We start from the raw sequence: 16,429 nt of genomic DNA, 5'->3' as shown, positions 1-16,429 counted from the left end.
CAACACTTTTCTGTATAAGCCCACAGATCAAAGAATAAGAATACTTTCAACTGAACAATAATAAAAACACAACATAACAGAATTGGTGGTATGCAATTAATTAGTATTCAGAGATAAATTTATAATTTTAATGCTAATATTATAAAAGGAAAGTTTAAAACCAATTATTTAAGCATTTACCTTAAGAAGGGAGATTTCTTAAGAACAAATTAAAGTAAGAATAATAAAGAATAATAAAGGAAATTATAAAGATTAAGAGTAGGAAGTAAACAATAAGCAACAGAAAATAACAATTATTGAAAAGACCAACAAGATCGATAAACTGATAGGCAGACTCATCAAGAAAAAAGAGAGAAAATACACATTAACAGTATCCCGGAGAAAGGACTGGATATTCTACAGTCCTTGACAGGGTAATAGGGGAATATTATGAACCTCAGTCAGACAAGAAAGTTAGATAAAATTTCCTTAAAAGACAATTTCCTTAAAAGAAATTTCCTTAAAAGACAAAAATTACCAAAACTGACACAAGAAGAAACACCAAATCAGAATAGTACTAAATCTATTAATTAGATTTGTAGTTAAAAACTTTCTAACAAAGAAAACTCAAGGCACACAAAGCTTCACTGGTAAATTTTAACACACATTTAAAAAAAAATAATATCAATCTTATGCAAACTCTTTTTAGAAAATAGAGAACAGTTCCCAACTCATTTAATAAGGTCAGCAAAATCCAAGTAATAAGGCCAACTAATCAAACTAAGACATAGAAAAAAAGATTACATTAAATCTGTAAATGAATGTGGGGAAAACTGTTGTCTTAATAACACTGAGCCCTTCACTTTATGAATTTTTAAAACTGACAACACCAAACATTCATGAGGATGTGGAGCAACAAGAATTATAACACATTGTTGGTATGAATATAAATGTACTTGGGAAATCAGTCTGGCAAGTACCTCATAAAGCTAAATGTAAAACTACCCTATGACATAGCAAATCCACTTCTAGGAATTTATCCAAAAAAAAATCGTATGTCCACAAAAAGACTTGTACAGGAACATTCTTGGCAGAGTTATTTATAACAGCCAAAAACCAGAAAAAGCAAAATGTCTATTAACTGATGAATAGCGATATATCCAACAATGGAACAGTATTCAGCAATAAATAGGAATGAACCCCTGATACAGGCAACGAAGGATGTACCTCAAAAATACGCTGACTGAACTAGGCCAGTCACAGAGTATACATTCATAACTACATTGAAATAAGGTTCTAAAACAGGCGAAAGTAATTTTGGTGAAAGAAATCAGAACAGTAACACCTTACAAGGGACCCGGGAATGAATGGGAAGGAGCAGGGGCGCCTGGGTGGCGCAGTCAGTTGAGTCCAACTCTTGGTTTCAGCTCAGATCATGATCTTGGGGTCCTGAGATCAAGCCACGTGTCAGGCTCTGTGCTCAGCTCAGCTCAGAGTCTGCTTAAGATTCTCTCTTCCTCTTCCTCTGCCCCTCCCACTCGTGTGTGTGCATTCTCTCTCTCTCTCAAATAAATAAATAAATCTTCAGAGGGGGAAAAAAGGGAAGGCACAAAGTTCTGTCCACTGAGAAGGCCCGCTCTCATTAATGTTAGAACACTAACGGCAACAAGCTCACCTGCTCACCCAGCACATCTTAGCTTCAAAATGATATTTTCCTCTTAAAACAAAAACAACCCAACAAGGCTCCTTGGAGAAATGGCTGATTCCAGAGCTGTGGCAGAGATAACAGATGAGCTTGGAATATTTTGCTCCAGAAAGTAATCAAAGAATGAAGTAATCAAATAAGGAGGAGGACATGTAAAAATACAGAAGCCAGCATGAACTGGGCTCCCACTGGCCAAATCAGGGACAATATAAGGACCAAAATAAATTATAGGAACAGATTATAATCCACTCAATAAAATGGGAACTAAATAAATGAAGGAATTGGAGGTTTAATGAAAAACTGACAGGTGCTGTAAGATCTGCACATTGCTTCTGTGATATCCCTACCAAAGATATAGAACCTGAAATAACCATGAGCAAACATCAGGTAAGCCCAAACTGAGGGACATTCTACAAAATAACTGGTCTGCCATCTTCAAAGGTGTCAAGGTCATGAAAGTCGAGAAAAGACTGACAACTGTTCAGTCTGAAGGGGACAAAAGAAACAAGGCAACCAGATGTAAGCCCTGATCCTAATTAAACTGGATCCCTTTGCTATAAAGGGCATTTGGGGACAAGTGGGAAAACTTAAGAGTCTGAGAATTAAATGGTGATAATGTACTGATATTAATTTTCTAATTTTGATGATTATATTCTGGCCATGTATACTAATGTTCTTGTTCACAGGAAATATACATTAAAGAGTATGTGGTGATGGTTCAAGTCAGCAATTTATGCTCAAATAGTTCAGGGAAAAAAGGTCTTTGTATTTTTATATTTCCAACTTTTCTGTTAAGTTTGCAATTGTTTAAAAAACAAAACAAAACAAAGAGGAATGCAGCCCACCAGATCTGTTGCATGTCTCAATCTCCCAAAAATTGGGTTTTAAATTCAACCCCCCCCAAGGCAGCTATTTGTGGGGAGGGGACCTCAAACCTCACTGAATCATGTGCTCAGTGTGCATTTCATTGTCTGTAAATTGTACATCACTTTTTAAAAAGCAAAAATAGAGGGGCGCCTGGGTGGCTCAGTTGGTTAAGCGACTGCCTTCGTCTCAGGTCATGATCCTGGAGTCCCAGGATCGAGTCCCGCATCAGGCTCCCTGCTCAGCAGGGAGTCTGCTTCTCCCTCTGACCCTCCCCCCTCTCATGCTCTCTATCTCATTCTCTCTCAAATAAATAAATAAAATCTTTAAATAAATAAATAAATAAATAAAAAGCAAAAATAAAGTCATCTAACTTTATCCTGTGTCTTCCTCTAGCTGCCCATTTCTCAACTCCACTTCTGAGCAAAACTTCAAAAACAGTCTATGCTCCATTTTTAATTCCTCTCCTCTTAATCTCTCTTAATTTACTTTTTAAAGTAGATCCTATGACTCCATCACTTTTCTCGTTAAAAAAACATCATCAAATCACTAAATCCCAAGAGCCCTTATGTTATGAGAACTACCAGCAACACCTGACATAGTTAACTACCTCCTCCTCCTTCAAACACTTTCATCATTTGGCTTCCAGACACGTCTCCTCCCAAGCTATCCTTCTCAGTCACACTGGCTTCCTTAATGTTCCCTGAACACATCCAGCACATTCTGCACTTGCCATTCTTCTGCGTGTGAACACTCTTCCTTGAGCTATCTACACTGCTCACAAATTCATCTCTTTTTTTATCTACGCAAATGTCACCTTAGCAGTAGGACCTAATCACCCTGTATTTTCTCCATAACACAAATCACTATCTTTCATGTATTTATGTCTGTTTCTCATAATCAGAATGTAAGCTCCATGAAGACAAGAACTGCTCTATTTGTATCCATATACTGCTCTATCTCCACTGCCCAGATAAACGCCTGCCACATGAGTATGGCTAAATAGGTATTTGGCAAATGGTGAATGAACTTAAAATATAAAGACTATCTCAGCAGAACTAATAATATACTTTAAGAACAGGTTAAATGGCTTTTTAGGAGAATTTAAAACAGAGTACGCTGGAGACTGAGAGGTCAGGGAAAATAAAACACACATTAGTTAGAAATAGGAATGAGAAAGTACAAGGAAACAACAGAAAAATGAGGTAACAAAAGCAACAAACAATAAATTTAAAGGAAACAAAATTGCTAGGTGAAAAAAAATTATACAATCAAATCCAAGTATGCACACTCCAAGAGACACACCTCAAAGGAATGGCAGGTTAAAAGTAAATGGAAGGGTCAAAAATGTATTATGCGAACCACAAAACTTGAAAATGCAATCTAAATTGTATTAAGGTAAAAAACAATAATAACAATAACAACATTAAATGGCATAAGAGGACCTCTTCATAATGATTAAGGTGAATTCTTTCAAGCCTTTACCATTAGGTAAATCCAATGCTTTTAAAACTGGTGAGGGTGGAAGTGGTAAAGTAGTAAGGCCAAGAAAAGTAGTCAACAAAGAATACAAAAGCTGACCTTCACCTCCCCTAAAAAGTAAGCACAAAGGAGAAAAACACAGACCAAACTCATCTTTTAGTGGTAACGTAAAAATATCTTAAAAGTCTTCATGAACTTATTAAAATATCTCGAGATATTCATTTTATAAATGCAAGGATGGCTCAATATACAAAGGTATAATAAAATCTATTATATTAAATATTATAAACATTATATATAATATATCCAAAATTATTTCCATGGAAATAAAAATGGCACTTGATAAACTCTAATACACATGTTTGAATAAAAACTCTTTGCAAACAAGACAAACCATTCTTTAAAGTAATAAGCAAGGATCATGTTTAGTGGAGAAATACCAGAACCATTCTCATTAAACTAAGGAACAGGGATGACTGTAATTATTTTTTAACACTGTTCTGAAAGTGTTAGCCAATGCAGTATGAAAAGAGAACAGGGGTGCCTGGGTGGCTGAGTCGGTTGAGTGTCTGACTCCTGATCTCAGCTCAGGTCTTGATCTCAGGGCTGTGAGCTCCAAACCCATGTTGTGCTCCACAATGGGTATGGAGCCTACTTTAAAAAAAAAAAAAAAAAAAAAGAGAGAGAGAGAGAGAGAAGAAAGAGGCATATGTATCAAAAACAAAGTGAACTGGGGTGCCTGGGCTCAGTCATTAAGCATCTGCCTTCGGCTCAGGTCGTGATCCCAGGGTCCTGGGATCAAGCCCCTCATCAGGGAGCCTGCTTCTCCCTCTCCCACTCCCCCTGTTTGTATTCCCTCTCTTGCTGTCTCTCTCTCTGTCAAATAAATAAATAAAATCTGCAAAAACAAAAAACAAAGTGAATTTATGAAAATGATCAGATGATATGGTTGTAGGCCTGAAAAAAAAAATCACCTGAAGCCACTCCCCAAAAAGTAAGAGAACCCAGTAAAATTATCAGGTTTAAGAAAAAACAAAAAAAGGGGCGCCTGGGTGGCTCGGTTGGTTAAGCGTCTACCTTTGGCTTGGGTCATGATCTTAGGGTCCTGGGATCAAGCCTCACATTGGGCTCCTTGCTCAGCAGGGAGCCTGCTTCTCCCTCTCCCTCTGCCACTCCCCCTGTTTGTGCTCTCTCACTCTCTCTCTCTGTCAAATAAATAAATGAATAATATTGAAAAAATAAAAAAACAAAAAACTCCAAACAAAAAACCAAAAAGACAACCCAATGAAAAAATAGGCAAAGGATTTGAATAGACACTTCTACAAAGAAGATATACAAATGGCCAATAAGCACATGAAAAGATGCTCAACCATCATTATTCATTAGGGCAATGCAAATCAAAAATCACAGTAAGGTATCATTTTACATCTACTAAGATGGCTATAAAAATAATCAAGCATTGACAATGACATGGTGAAATTGGAACATTATACATTGCTGGTGGGACTAAAATGGTACTGCTACTATGTAAAACAATTTGGCAGTTCCTCAAAATGTTAAACATAGAATTAACATATACTCAGTAATTCTATGCCTAGCTATATACTAAAAGAATTAAAAACAGGGACTCAAACAGATACTCATATACTGATGTCCATAGTAGCTTTATTCACAATAGCCAAAGTAGAAAAGACCCAAATGTCCACCAACAGATAAATAAACAAAATGTGCTATAAATACACAATGGAATATTATTCAGCCATGAACAGGAATGAAGTCCTGATATCGCTACAACATGAAATATTTGCTAAGTGAAATAAGTTGAAAACATTGCTAAGTGAAATAAGCCACACACACAAAAGGACAAATAATGTTGTGATACCATTTAAAATATCTAGAACAGGTAAGTCCATAAAGACAAAGTAGATTCCATTTAAAATACCTAGAACAGGTAAATCCATAGAGACAAAGTAGATTAGAGATTACCAAGGACTGGAGAGGAAAAGTAAATGGGGATTTACTGCTAAATAGGTACAAAGTTTCTGTCTGGGGTGATGAAAAAATTTTGGAAATAGAACTAATGGTTACACAATATTGTGAAAGCAATTAATGCTACCTAACTGTACACTTAAAAATGGTTAAAATGAAATATAGAAAAAAAGGTTCACTCTTTTCTACAGTAACCTACCCCAAAGCACGGAACCTCTGTGAAAAAAATGTGTCTGTCCATCCCTCACACACAAAGTGAAAAGAGCTTCTGTAAGAGGAAGAATCTTGGGATAAACCTTAGTGGAATTATGGATATGCAGTCAAGAGTTCAAGTTATCCCATGTGCCAAGCACAGTGCCTGTCACATAGTAAGTTTCAATAAACATTTGTCCAGAGAAGGTGGAAGGGAGGGAGTTGGGACAGGAGGGCTGGGAAAAAAATGGAGGAAGGAAGGAAGGTCGGCTTGAGGAAGCAAGTTATCACTATGACTATAAGAGATTAGAATAATGAAATAACCCAGTCAGTTTTAGCTGTCATGTATGTGTAGAACCTGAGTTACTAAGTAACCTGGATTTTGACACAGGGAAAAAATATATATTAAAAATTATTCTCCACAGTTTTCTCACACACTATTAATAAAGATGAAAAATATAATGGAAAAAAAATCTCATTTATAACAGCAATAACATAGATGAAATTACCTAGAAATAAACTTAGTAAGAAATGTTTATCATCTATAAAGTTTAAAACTCTTATTTATTTTTTAAAAATTTTATTTATTTATTTGACAGAGAGAGAGAGAGACAGCGAGAGAGGGAACACAAGCAGGGGGAGAGGGAGAAGCAGGCCTCCTGCTGAACAGGGAGGCTGATGCAGGGCTCAATCCCAGAACCCTGGGATCACTAACCAAGCCGAAGGCAGATGCTTAACAACTGAGCCACCCAGGCGTCATGGACATAAGACCTGAATAAACAGAAAAATATTCTTGCTATTAGCAAGGAAAGACTCAACAATGTAAGGATTTTGATTCTCCCTACATTAAACTTAATAGGATCGCAAATTAAAAAATCAAAAAATCTTTTTTGAACTTGATAAAATGTTCATCTAGAAGAACAAACATTGGAGAAAACTTAGTAAAACTCCTGAAGAGTAACAAGAGGGGACCCAGTCACACCATATATTAATTATAACATTTATTATAACAGTACACTAATGGCTCAAGGACCAAAAAAAGGCCCAAAAGCCAGCCAAGAATATATGATACTTTAATATGATAAAAGAGAAATTTTAAATCATTAATGAAAAGACAACTTAAACTGGCAGGTGGATAATGGGCTAACTCATCTGAGAAAGCAAAGCTGGATTCCTACCTCATGTGTTATACCAAGTTAGATTCAAAAGTTTCGATTTAAAAAAGAAAAAATCCAAAAAATATTAGAGAAACAATGGATAAACTGCTTTATAATCTTAGAGTAGGGAGGGCCTTTTTGTAAGACATAAAACAAAAACTCATATTTGCAATATATGATAAAATAAGGGCTGATTCAGGGTTCCTGGGTGGCTCGGTCAGCTCAGGTCATGATCCCAGGGTCATGGGTTCGAGCCCAGCATTGGGCTCCCTGCTCAGCGGGGAGCCCGCTTCTCCCTATCCTGTTCCCGCTCCCCTTGCTTGTGCTCTCTCTGTCAAGTAAAGAAATAAAATCTAAAAAAAAAAAAAAATAAATAAGGGCTGATTCTCTTAAAGTATATACTTTTCTTAGAATTAAAAATCAGTTTTCATTGTCAAATTAAAAAATAGTTTAAAAAATACAGGAAAAAATCCACAGACAATAACAAGCGTTGACAAGGATGTAGAGAAATTGGAACCTATGTGCACTGCTGGTGGAAATGCAAAATGGAGTAGCCACTATGGAAAACAGGTATGTACCCAGCCTTAAACAGGATCTTGGTTTTATTTATTTATTTATTTTTTTAGGATCTTGGTTTTAGAAAAGTAATTTTATGCATGCACACACAAAAAAATCTAGATAAGTATTATCTCTGTAGTGAGGGGTACCTTCTTTGTCACCTTATGTTTTTGTTATGCTTGTATTATTTTAAACAGTAGAAGCTAACATTTATTGAGAATTTCTAGAAGTCAACCTGATTATGCACTTTATTTGTACTTAACCTTACATTTAATTTTTATAACCACTATAAAAGTAAGTACAGTTAACTGCATTATAAGATAAGGAAACAGCCACAGAAAGTGATGGAACCAGAATTCATGTGCATATAACTATTTTTTAAAATAGCTTTATTGAGGGGCACCTGGGGGCTCAGTTGGTTAAGCGTCTGCCTTTGGCTCAGGTCATGATCCTGGGGTCCTGGGACTGAGCCCCATACTGGGCTGCCTGATCAGCGGGGAGTCTGCTTCTCCCTCTCCCTCTGCTCCTCCCCACTGTTCGTGCTTGCTCTCTGGCTTGCTCTCTCTCAAGTAAGTAAATAAAATCTTAAAAAAAAAAAAAAGCTTTGTTAAGGTATAATTTACATACCATAAAACGTACTTATTTTAAGCATACAATTCAGTAATTTTTAGTAAATTTAGAATTGTGTGACCATTGCCACACTCTAATTTTAAAACATTGCCATTGTCCCCAAAAGAAATCTCATGCCCATTTGCAATCATTATTCTCAGTCAGCCTCAGGCAACTACCATTCTATCTTCTGTCTCTGGATTTGCCTTTTCCAAACATTTCATACAAATAGAATCATATTGTATATGGGGGGGGTTCTTGTCTGTTTTCACTTAGAATATTTTTGAGTTCACCCATTTTGTAGCATGTGTCAGACCTTCATTCCTTTTTATTGTCAAGTAGTATTCCATCATATAGATACATCATACTTTGTTTATTCTATTACCAGTTGATGGAGATCTGGGTTGTTTCATTTTGGACTACTGTGAATAACGCTGCTATGAATATTCATGTACAGTTTGTGTACAGACATATGTTTTCATTTCTCTTGAGTAGATCCCTAGGAGTAGAACTGCTGGGTCATATAGTGCATTTAACTTTTTAAGAACCTGCCAAACTGTTTTCCAAAGTAGTTGCATCATTTTACATTCCCATCAGCAATGAGTGTTTTTCCACATCCTCACCAACACTACGGCCTACCATTTTTATAAGCAAAAATGTAAAGGTAAATATTTTTAAGAGCCTGAGAACACTTACACCTATCATTTTGTGCCATGCTGTACTTCCTAAATGTAAACTCTGCCACCTCTTAAACATCTATCCACTCCACGACATAAAGACTGAATAAAATCTGAATGTGTTCAATACATACAGAAAACTATACATTTACATGAACTGCTCTTACATAAAATTCTACTTCAAATCTTAAAAAAAAGATTATATATGAACACACAGTACATACATAATACCACTTAGAAATAGCATACATACCTAATTTTAGTTCAATTGCTGTGTTGGTGTTACATTTGTACTCTGCCAGTTTCTTCTCCACTGCACTCTTGTACTCAACCAAAAATTTCTCCATAGCACCAAATCCTAAGGGAAAGTTTTTAAAAGGTCTTGTTGGAAATGGTTTAAATAGTCAAACCTACAGAGGGTTCTTATTAGAAGTGGAATAAAAGGAAGATTTAAAACATGCTAATAGGGGCACCTGGGTGGCTCAGTTGGTTAAGTGACTGCCTTCGGCTCAGGTCATGGTTCTAGGGTCCTGGGATCAAGCCCCACATCGGGCTCCCCGCTTGGTGGGAAGCCTGCTTCTCCCCCTCCCGCTCCCCCTGCTTGTGTTCCCTCCCTCGCTGTCTCCTTCTGTCAAACAAATAAATAAAACTGCTAATAGATTATAAAAGCGCAGGTCATTCTCCATATAATCCTAAAATAAATATACTGAGTATGACTGCCTCATTATAAAACAGGAAAAACATCATTTTTGTCAGAGGCTTATGAACTGGGCTTGCTTTACATAAATAAATAAATCTGAAAATTAACATAACTACTGACATTTCTTTATATTTAATACTAATAAATATTACCTGTTAGGATTTATACCTAAGCAGTTTTTTAAAATATAAAAAATGTGCCACTGCTCCACCAAGACACAAGGTGAGAATATTCTTTGATAATTACAATAGCATTTCATCTCTACTACTGGAAAAATTCTAGCCAGAGTACTTCAGATAAACTATTTAAAAACCATCAACTGATAATGCATAGATTATCTCAGAAAGGACACACAAGAAACTGGTAATCGTGGTTATCTCTAAGATTAGAGAGAAGGAGTGGGGACAGGGTTAGGAAAGAAAATTTCCACTGTATTAAAAAAAAAGTTTTTTTAACCATATGTGTACAAAGTCATAAACTATGGGCTACAAACTAAAAATGGAAGCAATCCAGATAAACTTTCAAGCAAAGATGACAATAAATCTCCTGACAAAATGAACATAAAAATCGTAAAAATTCAGGAAAAAAGAAGTCATGAGCAGAAACAAAAGAAAGGTACAATGACATGCCACATGTTTAACAAGTGGTTAAAACATACATACACAGAAAATAGGGAACATCTGAGGCAGTATAGATTGTCTGTTGTCAGAATTCCTGGAATGAAATCCAGGCTTCACCATTTACTTACCAGGTCTGTGAACTAGAACTAGAGCACATTACTTGACTCCTCTGACCCTAATCTCCTAATCCATAAAATTGAGATAAAAGAACCCATTTCAAGGAATTATATATGCTGTAAGCAACAAAATTTAACTTGTGAAATCATACATTGACTTAATCCCCACAAATCTATTAGACAAGTAAACAGTATATCAGCCCCATTTAATATTAAAACGCTCAGGCTTAGAAAGAGGCTTAACTGCTTAAGTGCACCCAACTACTGAGTGGTGAGGCAGAGATTCAAATTTAGGTGTAATTCTTACTATATGTACACCGTACACAATACGTATGTTCCCCCTCTTTTATAGTACCAGTGTACCCCCAAGATCCCAGAATCACTATCTGGTAGAAGAATCCTTTAAATATCTGTAGAGCTCACGTGATAGCCTGTCTATCCAGCATATCCATAAAAGTGTAGTAAGACTACTACGAAGGCACTGGGAAAAGATAAAAGTCGAAACTGTCCATCACTTCAAAAGATATGTAACTGGAAAAAAGTATATACTCACACCAAAAACAGTCTTAATACACGTACAAAATAGCAATTATTAGTTAATGCTGCAAACTGAAGAGACCAAAAAAAAGAATAGAATGAACATGAAAATTATAGTATAAAATACTATGAGAAGTTTAGATGAAGGAAGAATGCAAGAACAATCTTTCTCAAAGGAATTCTAAATCGATCCTAGAAATACCAAAGCGCGAGAGATTAAAAAGACGACTGCGAAGTCAAGGTTCAAGTGAGAGCCCTAGTGCGAGGCAAGGCAGCAATGCGCCAGCTCAGAAGTTGACTGTAGTGGAAGGTGGAGGGAGACCTGGAAGAGGAGGACGATCTGAACATTAAAATCAGCTGGCGGGAACAGACCCAAACTACTGCGGCTCAGGCAGTAGTGCAAAAAAAGAACGAGAAGATAAACAGGCCTCAAGGCATCTGGCACCTAAGAAGCCAAATCGCGACTCTTTCCCCGGGCTTCTTGGGCCCTCCGCAGGGGCCGAGTTCTTCGCAGAAGGCACAGAACCCCGAGTAGTTGGGGGCGGGGGCACGAACCTCGGCCAACAGGGAGCTGGGCGGAGAGTTCCGTGCTTTCAGGCTGAAGCAAGCCTTCTGGAACCCAGGCCGGAGCCGGAAAGTTCCAGGCGGGCACTGTCACCACGGTCTCGGCGTTCTTTCCCAAACCTACCCGCCCCCTCCCCTTGGTAAACTTTTCCCGGGAACTTACCCGCCATTTCCGAGCTGCGAGCACCCGCGGCTGAGGAAGGACGAATCAACCCGCGCGCTCCCTGGCCGGAAGTGAGCTCATTCTCTGACGCATTTCCCCCGCCCACCTCTGGCAGGTCTCTAGCCAATGAGAGGAGGGGATTCGAGGCGCCGGGAGGTGGAAGCACCTCCAGGGGCGGGGCTGACACCGCGGGGAATGCTCCGACCGTTGCCTAGCCACCGCGACTGCAGTCAGCCACTCTGCAGGCCCGAAGCGGGGGAGCAGGCCGCGTAAGGGGCCGTCTATGTTAAGATGCTCGCTGGCTCACCCGTCGAGAGTTTCTTTGGGATTGGATTTGAATGATATAAATACCGTAAAGCTGTTTTCTGTTCCGCCAGCGATGTTTGGGAGACTGGTAGAAAAACTTTCCCCTTGGCCTGCACAAACACCTGAGGCCTAGGTTTATGTCGGTAAAATGTAGGGATTGAGTTGCAGTTGCAGGAGAAATTTACGCTTTTGTTTCTACTTTTGCAGTAAATTCTTATTTTTTCTTTTGTCATGTTTTTAAGCAGTATAGTGTAATACTTAGGTACTCTGCTTTCACTCTTAGGATTACTAGGCAACCATTGGTGCGTGGAAATTATTACCTAGTAATACCTCAAGTGGCCTGATCTGTCCTACATGTCTCAAGTCCTAGTGGCCTGAACCACATCACAGGATGCTTCCCGATTTGGGTCTTAGGGCTTATTGGTAATTAATAATTGTTGAAACTTTTTTGTCCCAGAAGTTAAGGCATTATTTGGGTGTCCATAAATATTCTCACAACATTGTCTAGACCCTAAAATGCCTTGTCTCAGCAAATGTTGGTTAATAGGCTTTACAGTGCTATTGCTAGAGCTAAAATGGACGCTTGGAATGAGAGTCTAGAACTAACACTTCCTCTCATTTTAGAAATAAGGACATTAAAGCCCAGAAAAGAGAAATTGTCCAAGGTCACACTCAGTATACAGCCTATGTAAGAGTTCATTTCTCCAGATACTCAGCCCAGTATTTGTTCAGCTGCATGGAGATGGCCCTCTTGAAGATAAAGATCAGAAAAGGTACGGAGAATGCTCAGATCTTTCTTTACACCTTAATGAAGCACAAGAAATTACCATCCTAATGTTAAGAAGAAAACTGAAATCTGCTATTAATGACATTATGTATCAAAAAAGGAAAACGATCTTTTTTTTAATAATCGTTTTTTTTCCAAAATGGCAAGACTTGTTTCTTTACAAAACCACCTTATTTGTAGGTTGGCCAATAGCTGACAAGCAATTATCCTTATAATAAGAAAGTAAGCAAATCTGAAATAGATTAGTCGTGTGACTTTATGGTTAGTTGTAGGGAAGAAATGTAATGAAACCTATATATGATAAATATAAATAAGAAATAAGATGAATATGAAGAAGTACCATTAAACATATATTGTGTGACTAGCATTTAGTATGATCTGCTTACAGAATTGAGGTTATAGGGTTTTTTTTAAGATTTTATTCATTAATTTATTTTGAGAGAGAGAGAGAGAGAGTGCAAGCAGGGGGAGGAGCAGAGGGAGAGGGACAAGCAGACTCCATGCTAAGCATGGAGCCCGATGCGGGGCTTGAACTGATGACGCTGAGATCATGACCTGAGCCAAGATTGAGAGTTGAATGCTTAACTGACAGCCACCCAGGCACCCTGAGGTTATAGTTTTATATTGTCCTTAGAATTGTTCACACAGGGGCGCCTGGGTGGCTCAATCGGTTGGGCATCTTCCTTCAGCTCGGGTCATGATCCCGGAGTCCTGGGATTGAGCCCCACATCGGGCTCCCTGCTCAGCAGGGAGCCTGCTTCACCCTCTACCTCTGCCTGCTTCTCCCTCTGCTTGTGTTCTCTCTCTCTCTCTGTCAAATAAATAAATAAAATCTTTAGAATTGTTCACACATATTTTTTACAATGCCACGGAATATGTGCTTAGGTACAGTTATTCTAAAAGAATGACTTCTTTCAGAAAGGTAATAGTAAATTACCAAAAAGGAAAAAGACATTTTCTTTTTTTGCAGGGTTTTCCCCTCTCTTTTTAAATTTTATTTTACCTTGTTCTAAAGGGGATTTAGGAGGTAAATGTTAACCACCATGGAATAAAATTTCTGCAAAAGGGATATGCTGTCCTTATACATATGGAAGAGGCAGTAAAGGGCTGTGGAAAGTTCAATTCCCTGCTAGTCTCATTTCTACTACTTCATGATCATGTAACCTTGTTTCATCTATTAAGTGAAAATAAAACTATCCTTCCAGTCACCACACCTGGGTTGTGAAAATCAAATGGAACAATATTTATGAAAGAGGTTTCTAAACTCTAAAATTATATGTTAATATGAAGTGATAGTAGTATGATAATATTTATTCTAGAATAGGATGTTTGGAAAAGGCATTTTTCTCCAAGGAAAAAGCCGTATTTCACTATTAGGAATGAACTGGCAACCACATGTTTGATATAGATTCAAGCACATACGGACTAGTAAATTTTGGAATCCTGTGTGGAAACCTCCAGAAGAGATTTTTTTTTTTAAAAACGTGGTATTAAAGAGATGGACATCAGACAATGCGTATAGGAAATCTGGAATCTAAAAGAAAAATGCAGATACTTAATGTATTTTTATTTCAAAATATATACCTTTCTACAGGTAAGTAACAATAGCTAGTTAACTCATTTGTTTAGTTCATAGCACTAATAGGGGTGTGGGGAGGCAATGAGTTTCAATTCCCAGACCAATTACCCAGAATGCCCTACCCACCTACTTGATTTTCATAAGAGTTAAAATAAAAGAAAATATTAGAATAACTTAAAGACACACATTGCCAACAATTTGCACACTCCATTTTGTAACTCTCATACACTACCATAGGAATACAAACTAGTACTAGTTTTAAGACTTTATTTATTTATTTATTTGAGAGAGCACAAGCAGGGGGAGGGTGGGCAGAGGGAGAGGAAGGAGCAGGTTCCCCACTGAGCAGGGAGCCCAGTTTGGGCTCAATCCCAGGACCCTGGGATCATGACCTGAGCTGAAGGCAGATGCTTAACCAACTGAGCCACCCAGGTGCCCCGACCATTTTAATCATTTTTAAACACAGTTTAGTAGTGTTAAGTACATTCATGTTATTTTGGAAACTGTCATTTTAATGGACTGGTTTTCAGCCAACTTCTTTGTGATCTATTTACTCATATTACTATGCATAGAAAGATTCTTAACTTCTATCATATAGACACAATATACCAGCTATATAATGCCATTAGTTAAATGTTTCGTTCATAAACCCATCCCTTAAAAGAATTGTAAAATAAAATAGTTTAGCTTTATGATAGTGTTTCTTCTAAATTTTTTTATAAATCAGAATTTTGAGGAAATATATATATATACATATATATATGGTTATCAGCAAACCAAACCAACCAGTCACTGCGCAAATTAGTAAAATGTAAAGAATTCTGACAATTTTGCTAGAGGGAATCCAGACTTTAAGTTTGTTGCTAATCTCATCAACACAGGGCTCTCAGAGAATCCTTTTGCCTGTCTCTTGAATGAGCTAAGAGGAAGAAAGGGTCATGCCAACTGGCATCATATAATACAGAGAGAACCTGCTTCATAAGGTAAGAAGGGTGTGTTGGTAGGGTTAGGATGCATTTAAATAATGAAAGGTTTACTGTTTCACATCTTTGTAAAATTAAATTTTGTTGTATATGAGGAAGTTTATGTTATTATAGATATGGTATGATTTTTAAATGTAGTTTAAGAGAAACTAAAGTACTTTGAATAATATAGAACCAGAACTTAAAGCATAGTGATTTTAGAAATCAGGTAATCTAATCACTGCCATCTTTTTTTATTTGGTAACATATGCATAAAAACTTTTGTTCATATCTCCATATAAATATATATCTAATATATTTTTATTAATCTTCATTCCTATATTAAATATTACTATTGTTAACCTTTTATTTTTTAGACAAAAAAGAATATGAATACTATTTTTTAATATATCCCACCCAAGTAAATCACCTGTGCTCCCCTGAAAATCCCTGACTTCATCCCACATTCTTGTTTCAGGCTTCTCAGCAAGATACTGATAGACGTGATACTGTTGGTATCTCTGTTTGGTCCTTTGTTTTTCTACTTTTTTCTTTCCATTCTTGCTATTGAAAGGGCTAATTTCCTTCATGAAATACTTTACTTTGGAAAAAGTCATTGCGTCTGGCACATGATTGACATCTATTAAATGTTTGTTAAATGATTTTGTAGTAATACCATCAAGAACACAAGTTCTCCCCCAAACAACTAAGCTTCCACTTTTTTTCCAGCACTTCATGGTTCTTGGGATTGGAAACTGCTAAGTTTCGGGATATGTGGGTGGCTCAGTCGGTTAGGTGTCTGTCTTCAGCTCAAGTCATGATCCCAGAGTCCTGGGATCGAGTCCCACATCGGGCTCCCTGCTCAGCGGGGAGCCTGCTTCTC

The 16,429-nt window shown here is 37.3% G+C and overlaps 2 protein-coding genes across 3 annotated transcripts in view; one reads left to right on the top strand and one right to left on the bottom strand.

Annotated features, from left to right (window-relative positions):
* HAT1 (histone acetyltransferase 1) overlaps positions 1-11,967 on the bottom strand; it is a 60,939-nt gene extending 48,972 nt beyond the window's left edge. The window contains exons 1-2 of the mRNA XM_036105503.2: positions 11,913-11,967; positions 9,466-9,570 (exon numbers count right to left, since the gene is read on the bottom strand). Of these exons, the coding sequence (XP_035961396.1) occupies positions 9,466-9,570; positions 11,913-11,919 (112 nt within the window). The 5' untranslated portion in view covers positions 11,920-11,967. The remainder of the gene's footprint in view (positions 1-9,465; positions 9,571-11,912) is intronic.
* The window catches only part of SLC25A12 (solute carrier family 25 member 12), a 197,240-nt gene that overhangs the window by 62,529 nt on the left and 118,282 nt on the right, over positions 1-16,429 (top strand). Inside the window, exon 2 of one of the 2 annotated variants that reach the window (XM_078070993.1) lies at positions 15,466-15,567. The exons of the other annotated variant lie outside the window; for it this stretch is intronic. The gene's annotated coding sequence lies outside the window, so the exon portion shown is untranslated. The remainder of the gene's footprint in view (positions 1-15,465; positions 15,568-16,429) is intronic. 2 annotated transcript variants of the gene reach the window in all.

Source organism: Halichoerus grypus, chromosome 4 (genome assembly GCF_964656455.1).
Source record: "Halichoerus grypus chromosome 4, mHalGry1.hap1.1, whole genome shotgun sequence".
NCBI classification, from domain to species: domain Eukaryota; kingdom Metazoa; phylum Chordata; class Mammalia; order Carnivora; family Phocidae; genus Halichoerus; species Halichoerus grypus.
Note: the sequence above shows the minus strand (reverse complement) of the source record. Positions and strands in the feature narration are given on the sequence as shown.